The sequence below is a fragment of the Rhincodon typus genome, chromosome 4 (assembly GCF_021869965.1).
Source record: "Rhincodon typus isolate 14 chromosome 4, sRhiTyp1.1, whole genome shotgun sequence".
NCBI lineage: Eukaryota > Metazoa > Chordata > Chondrichthyes > Orectolobiformes > Rhincodontidae > Rhincodon > Rhincodon typus.
In genome coordinates this window covers 32,853,877-32,878,674 of record NC_063335.1, presented here as the reverse complement: position 1 = coordinate 32,878,674, position 24,798 = coordinate 32,853,877, and the positions used below count along the sequence as shown (strand labels likewise).

General features: G+C 39.6%; 2 protein-coding genes across 2 annotated transcripts in view; one reads left to right on the top strand and one right to left on the bottom strand.

Annotated features, from left to right (window-relative positions):
* LOC109931846 (chromodomain-helicase-DNA-binding protein 7-like) overlaps nucleotides 1-14,330 on the top strand; it is a 32,693-nt gene extending 18,363 nt beyond the window's left edge. Inside the window, exons 2-3 of the mRNA XM_020531111.2 lie at nucleotides 12,339-14,168; nucleotides 14,316-14,330. Of these exons, the coding sequence (XP_020386700.1) occupies nucleotides 12,525-14,168; nucleotides 14,316-14,330 (1,659 nt within the window). The 5' untranslated portion in view covers nucleotides 12,339-12,524. The remainder of the gene's footprint in view (nucleotides 1-12,338; nucleotides 14,169-14,315) is intronic.
* A 622-nt stretch (nucleotides 14,331-14,952) lies between these two features.
* Nucleotides 14,953-24,798, bottom strand: part of LOC109916793 (chromodomain-helicase-DNA-binding protein 7-like) — an 87,403-nt gene continuing 77,557 nt past the window's right edge. Inside the window, exon 10 of the mRNA XM_048595705.1 lies at nucleotides 14,953-15,087. Within this exon, the coding sequence (XP_048451662.1) occupies nucleotides 14,953-15,087 (135 nt within the window). The remainder of the gene's footprint in view (nucleotides 15,088-24,798) is intronic.

Below are 24,798 nucleotides of genomic sequence, written 5' to 3'. Positions count from 1 at the left end.
TTGAGGTTGTACAGGATATTGGTGAGGCCTGTTGTGCAGCACCGTATCCATTTCTGGTCATCCTGCTTTAGGAAGAATATTATTAAATTGGAGAAGGTTCATAAAAGATTTACCAGGATGTTGCCAGGAATGGAGGGTTTGAGTTACAAAAATAGGCTGAAGTGCAGGTGGGGTTAAGGGGTGACCTTACTTAGAGGTTTATAAAATCATGAGGGACATATATAAGTTGAATAACCCTAAGGTTCAAAACAAGAGGGCATATTTTTAAAGTGAGGCAAAAAAGATTTAAAAAGGACAAGAGCGGCAACTTTTTTACACAGTGTGGTTAGTGTGTAGAATGAACTGTTGTGGTGGAAGTGGTGGTTGCAGGTACAGTAACATGATTTCAAAAAACATTTGGAAGGATATGGCCAAATGCAGGAAGGTAAGACTAGTTTAGTTTGGGAACATGGTTGGCATGGGCTGGTTGGAACGAAGAGTCTGTTTCCATGCTATCTGACTCTGAGTTTTAGTGATCTTTCTTTTTAAATTGACTGTCCCAGCAAACACAGCTTGCCCTTTTATAACCCTACTAGTTCTCAGACTTGTATGCAAATAGTTTGGATACGGGAGCATACCTGAATATCTGACATGTTCCTTTTCATGCCGCAGCTTTGGTATGTGAAAGTTGAAATGAGATTCTGCTTTCCTCATCTGATGGAATTGAGGGAAGTGGCAAAAATCTTTGAGAAAAATTGGCTTCCTTTCTTTAAAGCACATTTGTAAGATCTGATCCCATTGAATCTTTGGAGCCATATGTTTCAGGCACTCTATGTTCAGCATGGGGATGATCAAAAACTTGCTCCTTTTCTGCCCTATTGCTGAGGTTGTAGACTAAAATGCTGAAATTATGGTGATAACATATGTAAATGATCATCTGTAAATATTGTATTGGTTTAAATTATATAACTTTAGTTCAAGGATGCTACAATGCACCTCAAGCAATTCGGATTTGAACCCTACAATTCCAGATGTAGGGACCCTACCACTGTGCCACAAGAGCCTCCAGTTTTATTTTTGCCTTTAAATCACTCAAAAGGTATCTTTGGTAAATTGTTTTAAGAATTAGTTGACCACTATATTGCTATATATTTGTTCAGCATGTGGCAATTGATAGAAACAGCAGATTCCTTGAGAGAAGAAAAGTACCGGTAGTTCCCCTATAACATGATAGTTGTGTTCTTGTGTGACCTCGTGCTTTAGAAAATTGTGTTATAGGGAAATCCCGTACAGCAGGAAGTGCATGTTATACAGACAGTGTCCACTATTCATCGATTACCATTACAGCCAATTTGCGTTAACGCAACAGGCATTTTGGCAGAACTGCCCGTATGTAGAAGTAGTAGTAGGATGGAACGGTGGCTCACTGGTTAGCACAGCTGCCTCACAGCGCTAGGAACCCAGGTTCAATTCCACACTCGGGCGACTGTGGAGTTTGTGCATTCTCCCAGTGTCTGCATGAGTTTCCTCTGGGTGCTCCAGTTTCCTCCCACAGTCTAAAGATGTGCAGGTTGGGTGGATTGGCCATGCTAAATTTCCCATAGTGTCGAGGGATGTGCAAGCAAAGTGGATTAGCCATGGGAAATGCAGAATTACAGGGATAGGATAGAGGGGTGTCTCTGTTGGGATTCTATGAAAACAGCTAATTTCACTTTCTGTGGAGAAATTTTTTTATTCTTATTTTTTTTCTTGACTGCAGTTTTATAGTTTGTGCACCAATTGTTTCAAGAGGTTAGATGACCTGTTCTTGGCTTCTGCTAATGCTACCTGTACAGTCCAATATTTATGCACAAATAGCATACCATTTACAACAAGGTGCAGGGCTGGATGAACACAGCACCCACTCTCTCCCTATTTATTTCAAAACCCCCTTCCCCTCCCCCTTTTCTGATGAAGGGTCTAGGCCCGAAACGTCAGCCTCTCTGCTCCTATGATGCTGCTTGGCCTGCTGTGTTCACCCAGACCTAGCATACCATTTATACTGTTTCCCCTTTCAGATTAGTCTCTTTGACCCCGCCTTCCTTCACTGAATACCACTTTGTCTTGTACTTGAATACCTTAAATTCATGATATAGTTGAGATTTAAAATAGTTGAATGTTTCTGATTGAACTCTCTGGATTTCCCCATACAGTGAAGTCTATATTCATGGTGGGATTTAAAAGAAGGAAAATTGGTTGGGAGCTCATTCAATCTAAATATCCTTAAAGCATTTCACCTTTTGCTTGTTTTTGGGGAAATTAGAACAGGAAGAGATATTTCTGTGTAATTGAAGTGAATTCTTTCAGACGCTTCAGAGATTTGCCTTTTGCATTAGTAAAGCTGCTTTTGTGTGCATTTTCCTTAGTTTGTTATTTTCATGTTACCTATGTGTACTAGCTTTTGTTTCCAAAGCAGACCATGTTTTATTGCATTTTTGTCGTCATCAAAGTTAAAACCAGGGAAAAACAAAATGGTTATGCTGTTGTGAATTTAGTACAGAAAAGCTTCTATAACATTGTTAGCATAAAATTAGACAACTTTTGTGACTGATACCAACATGCAAATTGGTACTCCCAGTGCTTCCACTTGAAAAACCTATGAAAATGATCAAATTCAAGTGGCGTTGATTGTATAATACTTGGAGCTACCATTACGATAGGTGCTTTAAAATTTATTGTGCAAAGCCATCAGTCTGAAAAGGTCATGCCACTAAATAGGTGGAACCGTTTCCATATACACTGTACCACTTCACATGGATTGAGCACAAGTGGAATGTTGCCAATTTGTGATAGTATGTCGCGAATGTAACCTACTTTCTTTATATATGCCATGAATTTCTTGCCAAATTGATATTGTGTAACAGTGTAAATTGGTTTATCTTTTCAGATTATACTGTATTCCCTCCCTGTATTACTATGTTTTTGATGTGATACATACAAAAGAATGTTAAGAGTTTTGATGCAGTAACCAAGTTGCTTCTCTAAATTTCCATTATGCAAAACTCAAATCTTAACAGTTGATCTCAACTGTGGGCAAATTATGCAAAATCTAATTAGTATAATTGGTTGTTGTCAAATTTCCACATGATTCTTGAATTGATCACTTAAAAAGGAAATTATTTTACAAGTTGGTGTGTTTGAATCATTCTTAATCTGGTTTGGTTTCAGAGCAGGTATTTGCTGAAGTCCTGATATGGCTATCATATCATTCTGATTCTGCCATTGAGGGAAGGGAATGATTTCTGACACAGTATTTCATGAAGTTACTGATATCGTATTATGTATCCTAATTTAAAAAGAACTTTAAGGTTTCAATTTATACACGTGTCATGTTACAGGTATCTCAAGCTACTTTTTGTGTTTTGTAACATTTTTGCAATTTATTCATGGGACGTGGGTGTCGCTGGTTAGGCCAGCATTTATTGCCCATCCCTGGTTGCCAGAGGGCTATTAGCAGTCAACTGCATTGCTATATGGTCCAGAGTTACATGTAGGCCAGATCAGGTAAGTCCCTAAAAGACGTTTGTGAATCAGATGGGTTTTTCCAGTAATCGACAATGGATTCATGGTCGTCATTAGACTTTTAACTCCAGATTTTTATTGAATTCAGATTCCACCATCTGGGTACCTGGCAGGATTCAAACCCAGGTACCCAGAGCTTTACATGGGTTTCTGGATTTGCAGTTCAGCAATAAAACTACTAGGCCATCACCTCTCCAGCTTGATTCTATATACTGTAGATGATCTTGTCCTCGGGCTATCTGCTCTTGTGTGCAGGTAGCACTGTTCTTTTATGTCTGAACTCTTTGTAAATGGAATGAAAGCAGTACCTGAAGTTACGTTAAATAAAGTAAACGTGTATAGTGATTGTTGTAGGAAAAATTAAGTTACTTGAGCAAATGTGAATTAATTAAATGAAGCCAGCATGGTGTTTCTTTGGGGAAAATCATGTTTAACCTTCTTGCTGGAGGTTTTTGTAAGGATAGAAGTTTTTAGGGAGGGTAATGCTTGTCAATGTGGTGTGCATGGGCTTCCAAAAGTGCCGCACAACTGATTTGTGGATAAAGTAATAGATTATGGAATAGAAACAGATCGTAGCAACACGAAAATGGAATTAGCAGAGTGACCTGAAACAGAGCGATGGCAGTTGCATGTTTCTCAGACTGGAGGAAGATGCGTAGTGAAATAATCCAGGGATTAGTGTTGGAACCCTTGATTTACAGGGTAAAATTTCAGAGTTTGTGGATGATGAAGTAAACTTGGAAACATTGTAATCTAAGGTAATTCATTTTGCTGGCAAGGTTATGGAGACACTATATAAGGGACCCAACTCTGGCGAAAAGAGACCTTGGTGTATATATGCATAAATCCGTTAAGCTGGCAGGGCAGTTTGAGAGAGTGGTTAATAAAATATACAATATCCTAACCTTTATTAATAAAGTGTATAGAGTGCAAGTTAGGAGATTATGTTGAACTTTTAAAGAATGTTGGTTCTGCTTTAACTGGAGTGTTGTATCTAGTTCTGGGTGTTGTATTTTGAGAAAGGTATGAAGACATTTGAAAAGCTTTCTCATGATTTGAGGAATTTAAGGTATAAAAATGGATTAGAGTAGTTGGAACATTTTTGGAAAAAGTGGGCTGAGGAGATTTGATGTATTCAAAATCATGATGACTTTAGCAAGAGTAGACTAGGAGAGATTGTGTTCCTACTTGCAAAGCGATTGAGAATGAGAAGGCACAGATTTAAAGAAATTGGTGAAAAGCAAAATGACATGAGGGGAAAAAAAATCTGTTGATGCATGAGTGGTTAGAGTCTGGCATGTACAGCCTGCAACTGGTTCAGTTGAAACACTGAAAAGGAATTAAACTGTTTCCTTTTCAAAAATAACGAATTCAGAGATTGGAGAAGGTGGAAGTGTGGCAACTAGTTATTTACTCATTCGGTGAGCTGGTGCAGGTCAAGATGAACCTAATGGCCGTCTTTTGCACTGTAACAATTTTGTGTTATGTTAGAGGTGATGTTTTAAATGTAACTTGCCTCAAGTGCAACACAGCTAAGTTGGCTGGGTGACAGGTTGGCAATGCAGAGTGATGCCAACAGCGTAGGTTCAATTCCCATGCCAGCTGAGGTTACCATGAAGTACTCTCTCCCTCTCAACCTCTCTCTTTACCTGAGGCATGGTGACTCTTGAGTTAAGCCACCACCAGTCATCTCTCTCTAATGAAAGAGCAGCCCCATGGTCCCGTAGGACTACGGTAACTTTACTGTTACTCCTTCAGAGCTACTCCCTACAGCAAGAAAACAAAGAACTTGTCTCAATATAAGACATATTCCAGAGGCAAATTTTATTTTAAATTGTTTTTTTTTCTTTGGTACCTTCAGCTTTTTAATGCTTCTTGCAATTTATGGTGCAAATTGTTCTGCTTGATCCCAAGATGTAAACATTCTCATTGTTATGTTTGAATTTCTTTGTGGTTTTGTTTTTTTGCCACTTTTCTAGCAGCAATCACTAACCTTCTTCACCCCTAAAGATTTAACCCTCCTTTTTTTTTCCCAGTTAAATTGATTGTGATCTCTTGGGCACCTACCCAACCATTGATATTTGTATTTTGACCACTTAAGGTGTTACGCTGTGGAATTCCTTCATGAAATCTCTCATTATCTCCAATTCCTAATCAGCCTTTAAAATCCACATTTTTGACCAAGCTTTTTGGTTACCCCTGTACATACCTCCATTATAATTGGTATGAAGTGCCTTGGGACATTTTTCTCCATCAAGGACAGCTGCATTAAATGCAGGTTATTGTAGTCATGACATCTACGAAGGACCACTGCTTTGTTACACAAGTGTTCCTGCATGTACTTAAACCCTGAGACAAAATCTGAAGTTAGACTGCAATTGTGATTTTCTTCTTTGTCTTTTCACGTGAAAAGAATGGCAAACCAGTACGGAATAAATATAGTCGTACACATTATACATATTACTCAAAGCGATACAATCAGTAGTGAATGGATTGATGATTGGGGTATGTTGTGGTGGGGGAGGAAGCAGCAGCAGCCGTTAGAGAAGACAAGAACAGTCTAGGTTTCTACATTTTGCACCATGCTTTTAGTGGTAACGTTAATTTGTAAAATATAGATTAAAAATCCGGTATAAAGGCAGCCGGGATTATTTGTGTTTCCGTTGTCCTGAACATTGTGCTGGACTTGAAGGCTGGTGGTGCGACTGTTAGCATTTTTTTTCCAACTCGGTCTTTATACCAGCAGGATCAGTTGGTGTCACGAAAACTGGCCAATTTGGTGTAAGTAAATCGTAACTTCTTGTAGCAGTCTGCAACTCCAGCCATGGAACCTGTGTTATAGCTGAGAGACTGCTGAACTGTGGGCCTCCAGTTATGTGGCCATCAAACTCTCATTACTGGTTATAATTGCTGATTTTTTTAAATAAAAAAAGCAGTTTGGAGTCTACCTGTTTTAAACTTTCCTGATGTGATGAGGTCCCCATTTAATGATTTTAAATTTCAGGTTTATAACTTGACTACATTGTACGATTGCTGAAGGTGAGTGCATGTTTCTTTAGTGCTCACTTAATTATCTGACAATAACTGGTTTTAGGAAAAGACTTTTGGCTGGCATTCTCAACAAAGTGGGTAATGAGTTTCAGCTAGTTATGTACAGAAGTCTGCACCGATCAGCTAATGTTGTCTGGTCTATTGATGAACAAATTATAATGAATACTTAAGCAAACCTGAGTGATAAGAAAAGACTTAGTAACATTGTATAATTTGACTAGTTATGTGCTGATTTGTCACCTAATAATTACCCCTTTTTAATGTGTACTTTTCGCTATATCAAAACACCGGTTGACCATTCAGCCTTAAGAACCTGTACTGTATTTCAGGTAGATTATGACAGATTAGTTTTTTAACACCCGTTTACTTGCCTTGCAAGCATATCTCAAGATTTGGATAGACAGTGGTATTATCAGTTTAAAACTTATTTGGACTTGACTTTCAGAATATTTTTGGGGGTGAACTGGGGGAGGTGGTGAATGTTCATCACCCTTTATGCAACTTTGTTTCTCCTGAACTCACTTCTGAGCAGCTGAGCTTTAATTTTTAGGGGATGCTTCCTTTGTTGGACTGTCCCACCAATACATTACATTGAAATATTTTTCAATATTTTATACGGAAATGTTTTCTCTATCTTTATCAAATCCTTTATTCATCATGTATACCTTAATTAGCTCACATTTTAATCTTCTATATTCAAGGTACCTGTCTTTATTTTATTCCCTTTTTTTTAGCACCACTATAACACTGGTGAAGTTGCACTATCAATTCCAAGACTATTCTGTCCTCCTTTGAGGTACATTACCTAGAATTTTGCACTGTATTTCAAATGCTGTCAAGTTGGAGCTTTACCTAACTCTATAACTTCCAGTTCCTTTTTGAGATGAAGGCTAGCAAATAGCATTAGTCTTTTAAATTACTCAGCTCATAAATTTCTAGTGATTCTGCTCTTCCAATTTCTAGCTTCCTACTATTTAGAAAGTTCACTGATTTTTTTTTTTGGGCGTAGTGTAAATGACTTTGTACATCCCTATGCTGAAATAATCTGCCATAATGTTTTCAATTCGCTTGATCAATTTATACTATAGCTATTCATATTTGAATGCAGATTTGCCATCTCATTTACCTAAAGTGCTTCTCAAGATTTTAATTATATTTGGAGACTTCTAGTTGCAAGAGTACACTTTTTGAGAGTGCATATTTGCAAGAGCAGTATGATTTCTCAATTTTTAAACTTGCTTTTAGAATTCTTTGTACAATTTTTACCTTTAATTTGAGAATGTGGTAGGCTTGTAACTAATGTATTATTAACAGGGTTCTATTAATACCTGAACACTTGACATGTTTTGTTAATAATATTATCTGGATCCCTTTGAAGTAAGCCAAAAACTGCACTTTAACTAGTTTCGGCTCAAAGTATTTTGAGGTTTCTGGGCATGAAAAAAATCGCAGACCCTAATTCATGTTACAAATATTAGAAAAGCCAAAATGAATCTAGAACAAGTAAAGAATATGGTTAAAGGGGTGCGAAAATAATTTTTACTTTTTAGTTATTGTCAACTAGAGACTAATCAAGACAATTACTGGGTGACTGGTGCAAAATTATGAATATTGGGGGTTGGTGAAGTCAAATGAATGCTCATTTGGTATATATTTTAAAATGGTAAATCTTGTTCTTGTACAGCAGATAGAAGTAAAATTAGGGATTGCTTGCACATCTTAAGTGAAGTACAATCAGCTAGTTTCAAGGGTTCAAGATTAAAAAAAATCCTACGACCAGATATAAATTCTCAGTTTGCAAAAGGAAGTGGATTTCCTAGTAAAGGTTTTCAGTGATTCAGCGAACTGGTGAATCCTCATGATTGGAGATTGGCACATTTGGCGCCCATATTCAAAAATGCGTTGTGTGGTGAAGAGTGTTTCCTTTTGGTGTGGAATTTAAGTGAGAGGATTGCTAGTAATGTTATCAACAGTCACTTGGAATGTTCAGACTCTACTGGGGAATCAATTAAGAATGTACTTTAAGTTTTATTCTTCTCTAATAAGTTCTTGTGGTAGTGAGGATTAATATATTGTAGCCTTTGTGGTGAAGTATTGAAGCATATTTTTTAGAGAACTATTTGATCATGAGAGATTCTGGGTAATCAATAAATTGGACCTTGTTCAACTTCCTTATGTTTCCTGAATTGGCTTATCGATATTTTCTTTGTATTTCATAGGTTGATGGTAAGGCAGAGAGTGCAATGTTGTGATTGTAAAGTAAGAAAATGTAGTGACATGAGAATTAATTCATAAATATATCTAATGTTACTTTTCTCTGCCTGGCTGCATACCATATCCAGTTGACGAAATGATGTATGGTTCTGTCAGTATAAAAGTAGAGTGGAAGGACTTAATGTTTAATGACAGGGAATAACTTTTAAGGTAGGGTTCTAGGTTTTGCTCCTGTATCCATTTATGTAGTAACTTGTTTTGGTTTTTCATGATGACAAACACATCAACACTTGCCCATTTTTTGTAGAGAATTTGACAACAGGACAGCTCAGCTAAGTAGAAATATATATGTTCTAGTTTTTGCTTCAACCTATTTGAGAATTTTGGCAATTTAGTTTTCTTGTATGTAATTCAGCTTTGGGTTTAAAAGTTTTCCCCTGTTGATCCCCAAATTGGCCTGGGTCAAATTTTTGTGTTGTTAAGTTTTTATCAGGGTGATGTCTGATATGAATCTCCTAACTTTTTGCAGAATGGAAACTGCATACATCAGAGTTATAATTTAACGTTGCCCTGTGTTTGACCTGAATCTGTGCCACTCTGTGTATAAATCCTAAGGGGACATAGTTTGTGCTATTCTTCCTCTTAAACGGAATGTAATATTTACAAGGCCTCGTTTGGAAATTGAATTCTACCACTATATCAAGCTGGAATCTTGTAATACAGTCAGAAATGGGCTTGTATAAATGCCAGTTCTTTTAGTTATGTCCTTCAGTTGTGAGCATAGCGTAACTGCACTTTTGTACCTGGTTTAATATTCTGTCTTATGGCAATTGAAGTGCTTTTTAGTGTTAGACATGAACTTAAATTAGTAATGTGCTTGCAGGCTAAAAATGAAACCAGTTGATTACATGCTAGTTTATAAGGGGTACTGATGCTTTCTCCTACATGACTGTGTTACTTAGTAGTCATACTTGAGCACTGTGTATTGTGAATAAACAGATTTTAATGTTTGTTAAACTTTTTTATTCTTTTACGGTGAGTATTAGGTTCATATTGAATGGAGAAATTGGAGACCAGTACCTTTTAGCATAAAAATGTAATTCCTAGCCTAGACAATATCCTTGTATTCAATTTATGTTAGAGGTAGATTCTAAGTAATTGTTCTTGTCTAATTGTAGTAGAGTATTATCAGAAGAGGTTGCCATTTGTATGTAACAGCCAGAGTCCCATGCAAAACTCTCTAGCTTACTGTGTGACCTTTGTCCATTTATATCCTGTGACACTCAGCCTGTCTTTGTACTGCAGCTTGTTCATGATGGATAAGTTGCACCCAATCACACACGCTGTGCTCTGCCACGAAAGAGGAACAGATAAATTATTTTTGTCAGCAGTCATTGGTTAGAAAGGAAAAGAAAAGGAATGTTGTAGTAAGTGTATGGGGAGCTTGTTTGAGCTGGGGGCCTTTGGCATTATGGGGACAATCAACAATTTAATAAATAACCCATTCACATGTGCTGACTCAAGCTTCTGGAAATCGTTTTAGTACAGAATAATAGAAGAAATGACTAGATTTGTTAATTAGTGACTGCATGGAACTGTAAAGGAAAAAGTATGTTAATACTAATTGATTTGTGGCTAAATTGTTTTGCTTTGTCCCTCAGCATGTAGCCATTGAGTCCTACCCCTTATTGTTTTATTTATTTAGTTTTTGTTTTTTGTGCAGATGTAATTGCTGGGAGATCACTTGATGCAGCGCTGTCACTAAACTGTTGGTAGTGAAATTACAATCCCTTTCGCCCTTTACTCTACCCACTTTCTTTGTATTATACTGACATAAAGTAATAAGTTGTGATTAGGTTATTGCTTTAATATAAAAAAGGGTAAATAATCTGTTTACTTTATATCTTCTCCATTCCTTTTAGACAGAAGGACTTCCAGAATTGTGGGTAGCTTTTAAATTTGTTTTTTTATGTGAAAACATCCTTCTCCTAGTGCAAGTGATTAAGGATCATTGCATTTCAATGAAAAAAAATCAGTCAGTAGGAGCAGATGGCTCTGAAGCTGCTTTGCTTCATGCTGTGTAATTGTACTTGTGAATGTCATCGCTGACCAGGATGCTAGGGAATAGTGTTGAGCAATGTACACTGTCAAATTGAGAGATGATGTTCTTTGTTCAGACTAGTGGTAAAGTACTTATGGGTGATGAATATCCTGGTTTTTTTAATCCTTGCTGATCCAAAAGGGAAACCTGACCGAGTGGGTTGGGTGCAGAGAAAACGTTTAGCTGTGTTGCTCAAGCAATGACGTCCACTTCAGGTTGATTGAGATCGAGCTACAAGTACCAACTTGGTCCTGATGAGATTTCAAACGTGCCTCGGAGGGGAAAACAAGGCATAATTAGATTGCAGTGTTTTTCTCACCTTGTAATTTCTGTGACGCCAGTTGTAACAGTCTAACTTTATGGAGGTTAGGATGCCCTTATAAATGGTCATCCTGTTTAGCCTTGTCGGAATGGTGAAAGAGTGTTGAGCTAGACACTCCCCAGCTGCAATGTGCACTTAGTCGTAAATGGAGGTTGTTACATCACTGGTAATCTGTTTGCCTTGGGGTGAGTGATGAACCCTGTAGCTGTGCTTCCTTTGTCAGATCACTTTGAAAATGTGGCCTGGAATCTGTAAATCCATCATATTGGCTACTTGTTTGTTTCAGGCATGTGGCTGGATGGGCTGTATCAGTATACTTGGGTAGTAACTTTAAAGTTGTATCAAATATACATTTGTCAAAGCCTTATTTGAAATATCAATGGAATCTAACTACAGTATTAGCAATTCAGTTTGGATAATGCCCAAAAAAAAAATACTGATTGATCTCAGGATATACTTGAAGTACTGCTTTTATATGATTAACATAAAAGTTAGTTTTATTTACTGTTGTGAGCATGCATTTATCAGCCACTCTTACTATTTAAGGCACTCTAGTTCTGTGAACTATTTTCTATAGATAACAATGCTGTACACTAGTTGAATTTCATTAGCATATAAGTAAGCAGAATTATATAGATACTCTTGGGGATGAGGAGGTTAGGAACGTGATGGAAGAGGTTGGTACACGCGCTTAGCCTCACTGGAGCAGATGGTGTGCTGTGCTGTATTCATCCAGCTGTCTGCCTGGTGTGCTGGCAGCTGCTGTGACTACAGTTTGTCATTTTGTTCTTTTACAACCAAGAATGTAGAACTGGCAAGTTAAGTGATGAATGAATTAATGGTTCAGGTTAGTGCTTGCATGAGTTATAACTAATGTATTGTGCAGGATGCTCTAGTACAAACTGTAAGCAAAAGATTAAAGAGGTTTTGCTTAATTTTGCAGGCTTGATATTTTAAATTGCCTAGGAAGCTTAGCATCTCTTGTTTCAGTTTATGCAGGAGTTTACATTAGAAGGAAGGGACATCTTAATGTGACTTTATTGATTCTCTTTGTGTGCATTATTCATTCCATTTGTTCCCAATTTCATTTTATTTTCATTTTCTCCCTAGGACCTCTATCCAGACTCTGCCTGACATTGAATTGTCCAAAAGAATTAAGGAAATGTGGAGTGACACACAGGAGATTAGTCATAGGATTTAAGGCTTTGAGGACGTACACCTCGAAGGGAAGCAGTGAGGTGAAGCACAGAATAGTTCACTTTTCGTGCCATTAGGGGAGCTGTGAGCACAAGGAAGATGGCAGATCCTGGTATGCTGAGTTTGTTTGGTGATGATGGGAACATTTTCAGTGAAGGGCTTGAAGGTCTTGGCGAATGTGGTTTTTCAGAAAATCCAGTGAATACACTTGGGCAACAATTACCCATGGATCAAGGATTTGCCTCCATGCAGTCTCCTCTCCATCATCCCCCACCTACTCAGACTCAAACTAAACTGGCTCATTATGATCACTTTGGTCCATTTGAACAGCAAAAAATACATCTAGTAGATCAGCCTAACCGAATGATTGGCAATACACCCGGGAATGGTATGGCATCACCCCACTCTCAATACCACAACCCCACAGTTCCACCAGTCCCTCACAGTGGTACTCAGTTGGGAGTGTACCCTTCTATGCAGAATGAAAGGTGTGGACAGCAATTTGTAGATAGTAGCTCCATGTGGGGCCCACGTGCTGTTCAGGTGCCAGATCAAACCCGACCTGCCTTCCAGCAACAGCAACAACCACAGCCACCACCTCCAGGGCAAGGGCATGCTCAACATATGCAACAGATGGGGAATTACCTAACACGTAGTGATTATTCATTGCAACAGCACAACCAGCCTCAGCAGCAGAGGGTGAACCAATTCACTCAGGGTCAAGAGGCCCTCAGTCAAGGAAATCCTTTCATGGGAACTTCAGGACCAGGCCACTTGGCTCACATGCCTCAGCAAACCCCCAACATTAGCCCTTCTTTACGTCACACTCCAACCCAGCAGTACCATGCCCATCCCCCTCCTAATTCTCTCCATGGAGATTCCATTGCGCATAGTCCTAGATTCTCCCCAAATCCTTCCCAACAAGCCGCGAGCAGACAACAAAATTTAAATTTTAGTTCACGTAGCCAGGCGGTACCATCACAATCTGTAAGTAGCTCAGGGCAGTATTCACAATATCCTTATAGTAACATTAATCAGGGATTAGTTAACAGTAATACAGGGATCAGTCAAAACCTAGGCCTTAATAGTAACCCATCTGTGAACCAGTCAATACCCCGCTATCCAAATACTGTGGGATTCCCAGGTGGCACAAGCCAAGGACTAATGCACCAGCAGCCTATACATCCAGGTGGCCCACTTAACCAAATTAATGCACAAACTATGCACCCCACACAGTCTCAGGGAACTTATGCTTCTCCACCACCAATGTCACCGATGAAAGCTATGAGTAACCCAGCAGGCACCCCTCCACCACAGGTTAGGCCTGGCAGTGCTGGCATGCAGTTGGAGGTTGGAAGTTATTCAAACATGCCCCTGCCTCAACAGCCGCACCAGTCCCCAGGTACCATGGGACTTGGACAGAGGAGCATTGGTCCCAGAAGCATGCAGACACAATACATGAGCCCTTCTGTACCAAGGGATATTGGCAGCCTTCCAAGACCAGTTGGTGCACTCGGTCCCAGTGGAAATCATGCCGATCAGATGATGCAGGAACGTCTAATGTCTGGCCAGCAGCACCCAAATCAGCCTTTTCAGCCTCAGTTGCCAACTTGTCCACCTGTGAAACAGCACTCAGCAGTTCATCATCAGACTTCTCCTACATCTCATCAACATCAGCCCTGGGTCCAGTCACAGCATTCTTCACCTAAGACCACATTGCAACAAGTGCCTGCCCAACATCAGGTAAGTGTATCGACATTGTGGTCGAGTGAAATCCAAAATGTCGTTCATTCCTGCGTTTAATGACTGTTTGTGTCAGAAGTTATATACATCGAGTTGTTTTATCATGAGAATTATTGTGAATTAAGTAATGGAATTTCCATTTCTTAGCTTGAGACTTTTTGAAACCACATGCAGTTTGGCATTAATGTTTTAACTAAGCTTGAAGAAAATTACAAAGTAATGTGTGATTGAGAAGAAAACATTTTGGCGTGCAAATCCCAAGGTCCATTATTCTTATACATTTTCTGTTCTGATTTAAATTTTCCAATAGGACAGGGGAGAGCACAACAACTACACTTCAGACAATATTGACCTATGCTGTTGTTCTGTGGTTATAGTATGCCTTCAGTATCTCTCCAATCCTTGGTGTTTTTTGAAGCTTTTCATATTTAAATTTGAAGCTTCCTGTGTAATTGCTGACTTCCTGTTGACTCCATTCTGCTGCTTGCTTCCAGTTTTCTCTCCTGTCTATTGGGCTGAGTCTCTAGATATCTAGATCTCTACATCTCACCAGTAAGCCAATTGTTTGCACCCTGCTCTGTACATGTCTACCCTCCTGGTTGCACTTCATTTCCTTAGCCTTCGACTTGCTGAATCTAACCAAGTTATGCTTCAGCACTCTGCTGAATTCCTTCAAACTTTATCTCCCTTCTTCAAACAATCTGCAGTCAAAGTATTACAGATTTCTGACCTTCCTTTTTTTATAATCTCTCGCATTGTTGCTTCATAACTGGTTCAGTAAATATTATTCAAGGTCCTGCAGTTTGGCTTCACTGCCACCTGTGTCACTACTTCCAGCGCCATCAGTATTACCTTCAAAGTGCATTACAGCACTTAAGGCTCCTTTGACAATACTTTCCAAACCCACAGTATCTACCATCTAGTAGGACAAGGTTAACAATTGCATGGGGATGTTGTTACCTGCAAGTTCCCCTCCAAACCAAGCTGGGAAGTAGATTAAAAACACCCTACAAGAGAGGGGGCAGACCCAGAGTTAATTTTGGGTAGTGAAGCTGGGCAAATGGTTGAAGTATTAGTGGCTGAGCGTTTTGCAGACACCAATTATAACTCCATTAGATTCAAAATTATAACGGAAAAGGACAAGAATGGGCTTGAAATTAATGTTCTGAATTAAGGGAAGGCCAATAAGATCAGATGTGAATTGGGAGCAGAAAGTTGTAGGTAAATCTGTGTCAGAGACAGTGGGATGCATTCCAGAGGGAGATGGGGAGTACAAGGTCAACATCTTCCAATAAAGAAGAAAAAGTTGGACCAACAAATCCAGTGAACCCTTGATATCATGTGATATACAGAATTGGATGAAGAGGATAGGAAAGAATTTGGCAAATGTTGAAGACTCAAGACAACAGAAGCTCTAGAGAAGCACAGAATGTACGAGGAGAAACTTAAAAAGAAAATTAGCAGAGCAAAAAGGGAGCATGAAAGAATGCTGACAGGAAAAATAAGGGAAAATCCTAGGTTATTTTTCAAGTATATTTAGGGGAAAATGATAACTAGGGAAAGAATAGAGCCCAATAAGGACCACAGCAATAATTTGCACATGGAGCCAGTCGGTGTAGTTAGAGTTCTAAATGAATACTTTGGATCGGTATTTAGTGAGAGGGATGATTTGCATGTAGATATGAGAGAAGAGCTACAATATATTTAAGATAACATAGACAGAAGTTTTCAGTGACCTGGCAGGCTTAAAAGTAGATAAATCTCCAGGGCCAGATGAAGTGTATAACATCAATAGAAATTACTGGGAAATCTCAGCAAATCTAGCAACATCTATAGAGAAAAAGCAGAGTTAACATTTCAGAACTGTTCTGAAGAAGGGTCACTGGACCCAAAACATTAACTGATTTCTCTCCACAGATGCTGCCAGATCTGCTGAGACTTTCCAGCAACTTCTTTTCTTGTTTCTGATTTCCAACATGTGCAGTTCTTCCGGTTTTTTTATTCAGATGAAATGTATTCAGGTTGTTGAGTGAGGCAAGGGAGAAAATAGCAAGAGCATTGGCAATAGTTTTCAATTCTTCTCTGGCCACAGGAGAGATGCCAAAAGACTGGAGGACAGCCAATGTGGTACTATTGTTCAAGAAGGAAGTAAGGGATGAATCGGGAAACAACAGGCCAGTCTGCCTAATCTCTGTGGTAGTAAACTGCTGGAGGCAGTTCTGAGGGACAAAATTAATCTGCAGTTGGAGAGGTAGGGATTAATAAAAAACAGCATGGTTTTGGTTAAGGGGAGGTCATGCCTGATCAATTTAACTGAATTTTTTGAAGAAGTGATCGGGTAAGTAGATGAGGAGGGCAATGCTTTTGATGTTGTCTGCTTGGACTTCGGCAAGGTTTTTGATAAGGTCCCTGTGGGATACTGATAGCAAAAGTAAGAACTCGTGGGATCCAAGGAAATTTGGATGCAGACTTAGCTGTGTGACAGGAAGCAGAGGATGTTTGTCGAGGGGTGTTGTTGTGACTGGAAGTCTTCATCCACTGAGGTCCCAAAGAGGTCATTGTTGAGTCCCTTGCTGTCAGTGGTATATATAAACAATTTGGACTTGAATGTAGGAGCATTGATCAGGAAAATCACTGCTGATACAAGAATTGACCAGGTGGTAAATAGTGAGGAGGACAGCCTTAGATTAAGAAGGCATATGGTTAAGAAAGCAAATGGGATATTTGCCTTTATTAGCCTAGGCATAAGAGTTTAATAGCAGGGAGGAAACAACAATGATATGAGGCATGAACTGGCTATGATAAATTGGGGATCGTTGCTTAAAGGGATGTTGGTGAATAGGCAATGGCAAATGTCTAAAGAACGCAAGAATGACAATAATTGTTCGTCCTTGTCTGCTACATAAATAAAGCAGGAAAGATGACCTCACCATGGCTTATGAGGAAAATTAAGGATAGCATTGGATCCAAGGAAGGGTCATACAAATTGCCCCAAAAATAGCAGAACGCCTGAGGAATGGGAACAGTCTAGATTTCAGGAAGGACAAAGATTGATTAAGATGGGTTAAATGGAATACAGGAGTAAGGTTGCAGGGAACTTTCAAACTGATTGTAAAAGATTCCGCGGGTACGTGAAGAGAAAAAGATTTGTTTGAGACAAATGTAGATCTCTTACAGCCATAAATGGGGGCAGTTATAACGCAGAGCAAATAAAGCAACCAAATAAGTAGTGGATTTTTGAATTGCTTGTGGATATTGACTGTAGGTCACATAGAAATAGTAAATGCATTTTTCAAGATTCTATAAATTCTGGAATGGTTCCTATGGATTAGAGGGTAGCTAATGTAACCTACCTTGTAAATAAAAAGTGATAGAGGAAGTAGGACATTATAGACCAGTTGCCCTACCATCACTAGTGGTGGAAGTGCTAGAGTCCATTATAAAAGATTTCATAGAACATGCTTGGAAAACATACAGGATTGGACAGAGTCAGCAACAATTTATGAAAGGGGAATCATGCTTGACAAACCAACTAGAATTTTTTTGAGGATGTGACTAGTAGATTGATAAGGGGGAGCCCGTGGTTGTGGTTTGCTTGGAATTTCAGAAGGCTTTCGATAAGGTCCCACTTAAGAGATAAGCATGTAAAATTAAAGCCCTGTGTAGTGGACTGACACGGATAGAGAAGTGGTTGGTAGACAGGAAACAAAGAATAGGAATAAGCGAGTCTTTTCTTGAGTGGTAGCCAGTGATTAGGGACTGCAGGGATCAGTGCTTGGACCCCAGCTAGTCATAATATATATTCATGATTTGGATGAGGGAACTAAATGTAATAATATCTCCCAAGTTTGCTGATGACATAAAGTTTAGAGTTAAGTGAAAGAGGATTTCATTGTGATTTGGGCAAATGCATGGCAGGTTAGGTATAAAATGGATAAACGAGAGTCTGGAATCACATGTAGGGCAGACCAGGTAAGGATGGCAGTTTCTTTCCCTAAAAAGACATTAGTGAACCAGATGGGTTTTCCCGGCAGTCAGCAATGAATTCACGGTCATCATTAGACACTTCATTCTAAATTTTTATAAATTTCAAATTCCACCATCTGCTGTGGCTGGATTCGAACCCAGGTCCCCAGAACATTACCTGGGCCTCTGGATTAACAGTCTGGTGATAATAGGCCATCACCTCTCCTTGCTGCTGCAGTCTACTGTAATTCTGCATTCAACTGCTACCTGCTGCAAAGCAGATCTTAGATGTTTCACTCGTGAAATATTGGAGTCACTGGCAAAATTACTAAAGAAATGTTGGTCGGTGTTGTCATAGTTTTGAATTGCTGTAAATATGTTATTTTTCTTCCATTAAATGAACCTTGTCTCATCTATTTTGTAAAAATCAGATAGAAATTGTCCCTTGACCATATTAAGAAGAAAACACATTTTATGTTCCCTGCACAGGTGAAGTATTTTCCAAGGTTTTGTATGTGATCAATTACCTCACCTTTCTTATTGAAGAGGAATTGTTAAATGATTTGCGTCACAGATCTTAATACAAAAATTTAAACATTTTTGTAAGTATCAATGCTGCCTGTGTAAACCACATTACACAAATACATGTTGCAATGAATATTTCCTCGCAACCAAAATGCTAGTCCCAGTGTTCTGTTTGATTTTCTGAGATGTCTTAAGAAGTAAACTTGTGTAAAATGTGTCTGCACAACTGTGGTTTAAATTTGAGGCTGAACTGACTGTGGTAGACAATGCCTCAAGTGTGTTTCACCAACTGTTTCACCAACCAGCTGGCATTGAATTACTTCTGCTTACTCTTGCATAAAACAGTTCAGCGCAGAAACAGGCCCATTAACGTGCCATATCTGTACTGACCATCATGCCATTCTAAACTAATTCCATCTGTCTGCCCCTATCCCTCTATTCCTTGCTGTTCATGTGTCTGTCTAAATATCTCTTAAACTTTGCTATTGTATCTGCTTCTACCAACTCCCCTGGCAGCTTGTTTCAGGCACCTATTACCGTCTGTGTTTTTAACAAATATCTTTTTCCTTGCACATCTCCTTTAAACTTTTGCACTTTGCATCTTAAACATATGCTGCCTAATATATGACCTTTCCAGCCTGGGGAAAATGATTCTGATTATCCAGCCTTTCCATGTGTCTCATAATTTTATATACTTCTCTCGGGTCTAGCGAAAACAATCCAAGTTTGTTTGACCTCTCCATGTAGCTAATGCATTCCAATCCAGGCAACATGGCACAGTGCCTCACCGGTTAGCACTGCTGCCTTACAGCACTAGGGATCCAGGTTTGACTCCAGCCTCAGGTCTGTGTGGAGTTTCCACATTCTCCCTGTGTCTGTGTGTTTCCTCCCACAGTCCAAAAATGTGCAGGTTGGCTGTGCTAAATTGCCCATAGTATCCAGGGAAATGCAGGCCAGGTGGATTAGCCAGGGGCAACACAGGATTACAGTGATAGGGTAGAGGGGTGAGTTTGGGTGGAATGCTGTTCAGAGAGTTGGTGTGGGCTTGTTGGGCTGAATGGCCTGTTTCCACACTGTAGGGGTTCTACGATCTATGAACATCCTGTTAAACCTCTCTTGCACCCTCTCCAAAGCCTCCACATCCTTCCCATGATGTGGTGACCAGAACTGCACATAGTACTCCAAATGCAATTTAACTAAAGTCTCATACAGTTGCAACATGACTTAGCAACGTTTATACTCAATGCCCCAACTGATGAAGGCAAGCATGCTGTATTGCCGCCTTCCCCAGTTTCATTCACTTGCATTGCCACTTTCAAGGAGCTATGGACTTAGACCACAAGATGCCTCTATATCTCAATGCTTAACTGGACAATTCTTAACTGGCTTTATGTATAATCCCGTGGCTTTGTTTATCTCAAATTTTAAGTTATGACCTCTGGACACAAGTGAAAATATTTGAAATTGCAAACAGTAGCATGGTGTTCTACTGCTGATCGTACACCTTTATATCGTGAAGTTGGCCCCTGCTTCAATATAATTTTCAAGTTTGAAATTGTACCAAAAGTCTCGTGTCCCAATATTAGATTTGGAGAAAAATGTATTGATTTTCAAATTAAATGTTCTGTCCAGTATTCTTTCATTTGGTTATGACATGTGGATATTGCTGGGTGAACACCAACGATTGAACATTTAGAGAGGGTGGTGGTAAACTGAATTCTGTATTTGTTGCAGTCCTTAAAGTGTAGGGACATCCACAGGCTGTTAGATAGTGAACTCCAATGACCCTAAGGTACAGGAGCAGAATTAACCCATTCAGCCCATCAGCACCACTATTTGATTGTGGCTGATATGTTTCTCAACCCCATTCTCTCTTCACCCTGTATCCCTTGATTCCCTTACTGATCAAGAACCCATTATCTCTGTTTTAAATGCACTCAATGACTTGGCCTCCAAAGCCTTCAATGACAATGAGTTCCGCAGATCCACCACCCTCTGGCTGAAAAAATTCTCATCTCAGTTCTGAGGCTGTCCCCTTGTGTCTTGTCTCTCCTACTAGTGGAAACATCTTCGCGTTTACTTTATCCAGGCCTTTCAATATTCTGAAAGTTTCAATGAGACCCCCTCTCCCCACATCCATCTCAACTCCAAGTGTAGGCCCACAGTCCTCGACCACTCCTCATAATGTCAAGCCCTTCATTGCTGGGATCATTCTTGTAAACCACCTCTGGACCCATCCAGCACCAACATTCCTCTATGTTGGGGAAACGAAGCACTGACTGCTTTGCAAAACACCAACGTTCTGTTTGCAAGAGGACTTTGCACTTCCAGTTGCCTGCCACGTCAACACACCACTTTGTTCCCTGGCCAACATCTCTGTCTCAGGCTTGCTGCAGTGCTCCAGTGAAGCTTGGCGCAAGCTAGAAGAGCAGCACTTCATTTTATGCTTGAGAATTTTGTACCCTTCCGAACTTAATATCGAGTTCAACAATAGGGGCTTGAGGCACCTTCCCCCATGTTTTTGGCCAAACCCCACAGACCAGACCTTGTCATCAGTTGGGTTGCTACACACACGTACCCATTGTCAGCTATTAATGGTCCCCATTAGCAGCTTATTCATTCTCCTAGACTGATCTTTATCAACTCCTTTTGTCTGTCCAACTGTCTTTGTCTTTGAACGCTATCTCCACCTATCTTTAACTCCTACCCGAATATTGTCAGCACTTGCAATGTTCCAGTACTTAGTGGGCTCCAGTTATTTATTATCACAGTGAATCAAATTGCCTGGAGGCTGGAACCTGTGGTGTTGAGGACCTCTGCAAGGGGCCAACATGAATCACCTCTCTGCATTTCTGGCTGAAGATGGATGCTAATTCTGCAGCCTTGTCTTTTGCACTGATGTGCTGGCAACCCCACTGTTGAGAATGGGGATGTTTGTGGAACTGCTTCCTCCAGTTAGTTATCTAATTATTCGCAACCATTTACGACTGGATATGGCAAGACTGCAGAGCTTAAACCTGATCCGTTCATTGTCGGATGGCTCGGCTCTGACTAGCCGGTGTTGCATCCACTGTTTTATTTCTGCTATTTTACATGCAAATCGTCATTAGCTGTAGTTTTACCAGCATGGTGCTTTTTTTGTTTCTTATGCTGGTGCTGCTGCTGGAAAGCCCGTTGCACTCTTCTTTTGAACCAGGATTGATCTCTTGGCTTGATGGTAATGATAGGCTATGATATGTCCCAGGCAGTGAGCTTTCACATTGTGATTGAATACCTTTCTGTTGTTAAAAACTGAAAGAACTGCAGATGTTGTAAATCAGGAACAAAAACAAAGTTGCTGGAAAAGATCAGCAGGCCTGGCAGCGGCTGTGAAGGAAAAAAACGGAGTTAACGTTTCGGAAAAGTTCTGAGGAAAGGTCGCTGGACCCGAAACGTTAACTCCGTTTTTTCCTTCACAGCTGCTGCCAGACCTGCTGAGCTTTTCCAGCAACTTTTGTTTTTGTACCATTTTTGTTGTTGCTTACAGCCCATAGTACCTTGTGGATGTTGAGCTTTAAATTGCCAGATCTGTTTGAAGTTTATCCCATTTAACACAGTGGTAATATGACACAATGCAATGGCGTGTACTGCCAGTGTGAAGGTGGGACTTTGTTTTCACCTGGGGCTGAGTGGTTCTGGTGCCTACTGATATGATCAGAGACATTTGCAACAACTGGATAAGTAAGGGCAAGATCAAGTAAGACTTTTTCCCCCTCTTGTTTCCCTCACCACCTGCTCCAACTCCGCCCAAAACTGTCATTTAAAACTTGGCCCACTGATCAGCACCACCCCACCCCCCCACCGGAGTATTTGTTGTGTCCGTGCTATTCTCATGATACTTTCAGTTGGTGTTCAGCGTGTTGGAGTACTGAGTCATCAACTATGGGGATTTGAATGTTTTCTTAAAACATATTTGTCCCGTACTAATGAATCTTTTTTTTTAGAAAAGACTTTACAGATAATTGGTTTGCAAACCTGAAATTTAGATCAGTCATAGTAGTCCTGGGGGCAAAGTAATCAAACTCCATCTCCTGTTTCCGTGTTTTTAAATCTTTCCCAGGATTTAACAAACTTCTTGATTGTACCTAATGGAACTGTGCTACATTTATCAGAGGAGCAGAAGTAGCCATTCATCCCATCAAGCCTGCTCTGCCATTCATTGAGATCATGGCTGATCTGACAATCCTCAACTCCATTTTCCTGTCTTATCCCCATAACCTTTGATTCCATTAGTGTTTAAAAATTTCTCTCCGCATTGAGTATACTTAATAATCCAGCCTTTACCTCTTTGGTAAAGAATTCCACAGATTTTCAATCCTTTGAGAGAAGAAATTCCTTGTTATCTTTGTCTTAAATGGGTGACCCCTTATTCTGAGAGAATGCTGATTAGTCCTAGACTCCCATAGTGGAAAACTACCTTTCCACATTGACCTTATCAAGTCCACTAAGAATCTTGTATGTTTTAATAAGATTGCTTCTTATTCTTCTATTTACCAAAGAATACAGGCCCAGCCTACTCACCTTCTCATCAGTCAGATAACCTTGCACATCTCCATGTTAAACTCCATTTACCAAATTTAGGTCTATTCAACTAAGCTATCTATATCCATTTATAAACTTATTTTTTATTGCAACTTACTTTCCAACCTATTTTAGTGTCATCTGCAAATTTGGCTATTGTATATTTTTTCCCCTGCATTCAAGTCATTAATCTAGATGTTGAAAAATAGTAAATAGTTAGAAGTCAAGGATCAAACCCTGTTGGACCCCACTATTCACAGTTTACCATCCAGAAAAAAGACCCATTTATCCCCACAAGTCTCTGCTTTCTGTTGGTTAGCCAATCCTCTCTTCATGCTAATATATTATTACCTTTAACCCCATGTGATCTTATATGATGTATTAACCTGGTGAGGCACTTTATCAAATGCCTTCTGGGATTCAGTATCTACTCCATTCTACAAGACCTTCATTACCTACATTGCTTGTTACATCTTTGAAGAATTTGCTCTGCAGCAAATTAGTCGAACATGATTTACTCTTCTTAAACCAAGCTGACTCTGGATTGCATTTTGACTTTCAAATGTTTTGTTACTATTTCTTTAATGGATTCCCACAATTTCCCATTAATAGTTAAACTAATATGTCATGGTTTCCTCCTTTCAGTCTCCTGCCATTATTGAATAAGGGCATTTCATTAACATTTTTCCAATCCACTGGATCCTTTCATAATTTAGGAATGTTGGAATATCATAGCCGATGTATCCCTATCTCTGCTGCCACTTTCTTTAAAAATGTAGGATGTCGGCCATCAGGCCCTGGGAACTTGCCTGCCTCTAATCCCAAGTTTGCTTAGAACATTTCCGCTAGTGATGGCAATTGCTTTAAGTTCATCCTTTTCTATAATCTCTGCATTGTCTGGTACTGTTGGGATCGTTTGAGTCCTCCACCATGAAATTTGAGGCAGAATATTGGTTTAGTGTCACTGCTATTTCTGTGTTCCCCATTTAAAGTTTTAATGAAGATCTGTAGCTTGTTTTGTGGTTGGAGTTGTTGGTTGGCCAGGCTGGCTGGTTTTCACACAAACATTTTGTTCCCCTTCTAGGTGACATCGTTAGTGCTGTGTAGCCTCCGTTGAAGCACTGTTGTTCTGTCCTGCTCTAAATTTATATGGTCCGGTCTGTCATGGTTGGCAGTCTTGTTTCTGGGTTTGTACCATAGTGGTATATAGATGGGGTCTATTTCAACATGTTTGTTTATTGCATCAGTGGTTGAAAACCAGGCCTCCAGGAATTCTTGTGCTTGTCTTTATCTTGCTTGTCCTAGTACTGTAACTTTGCCCCAGTTAAACTGATGTCCTTCTATATCGGGGTGTATTGAAATGTGGGAGAGCTGGTCATGCCATTTTGCTGCAAGTTGGTGTTCATATATCCTAGTGGTCAGTTTCCTGCCCATCTGTCCTATGTAATGTTTCTCACAGTTGCTGTATGGTATTTTATATATCACATTTGTGGGTATGGGGTCTTTTGTCTTTGAGAGTAACTGGCAAAGTGTGGCTGTTGGTTTGTGTGCTATCCGTAGGAGTCTTGTCAGTTCTGAT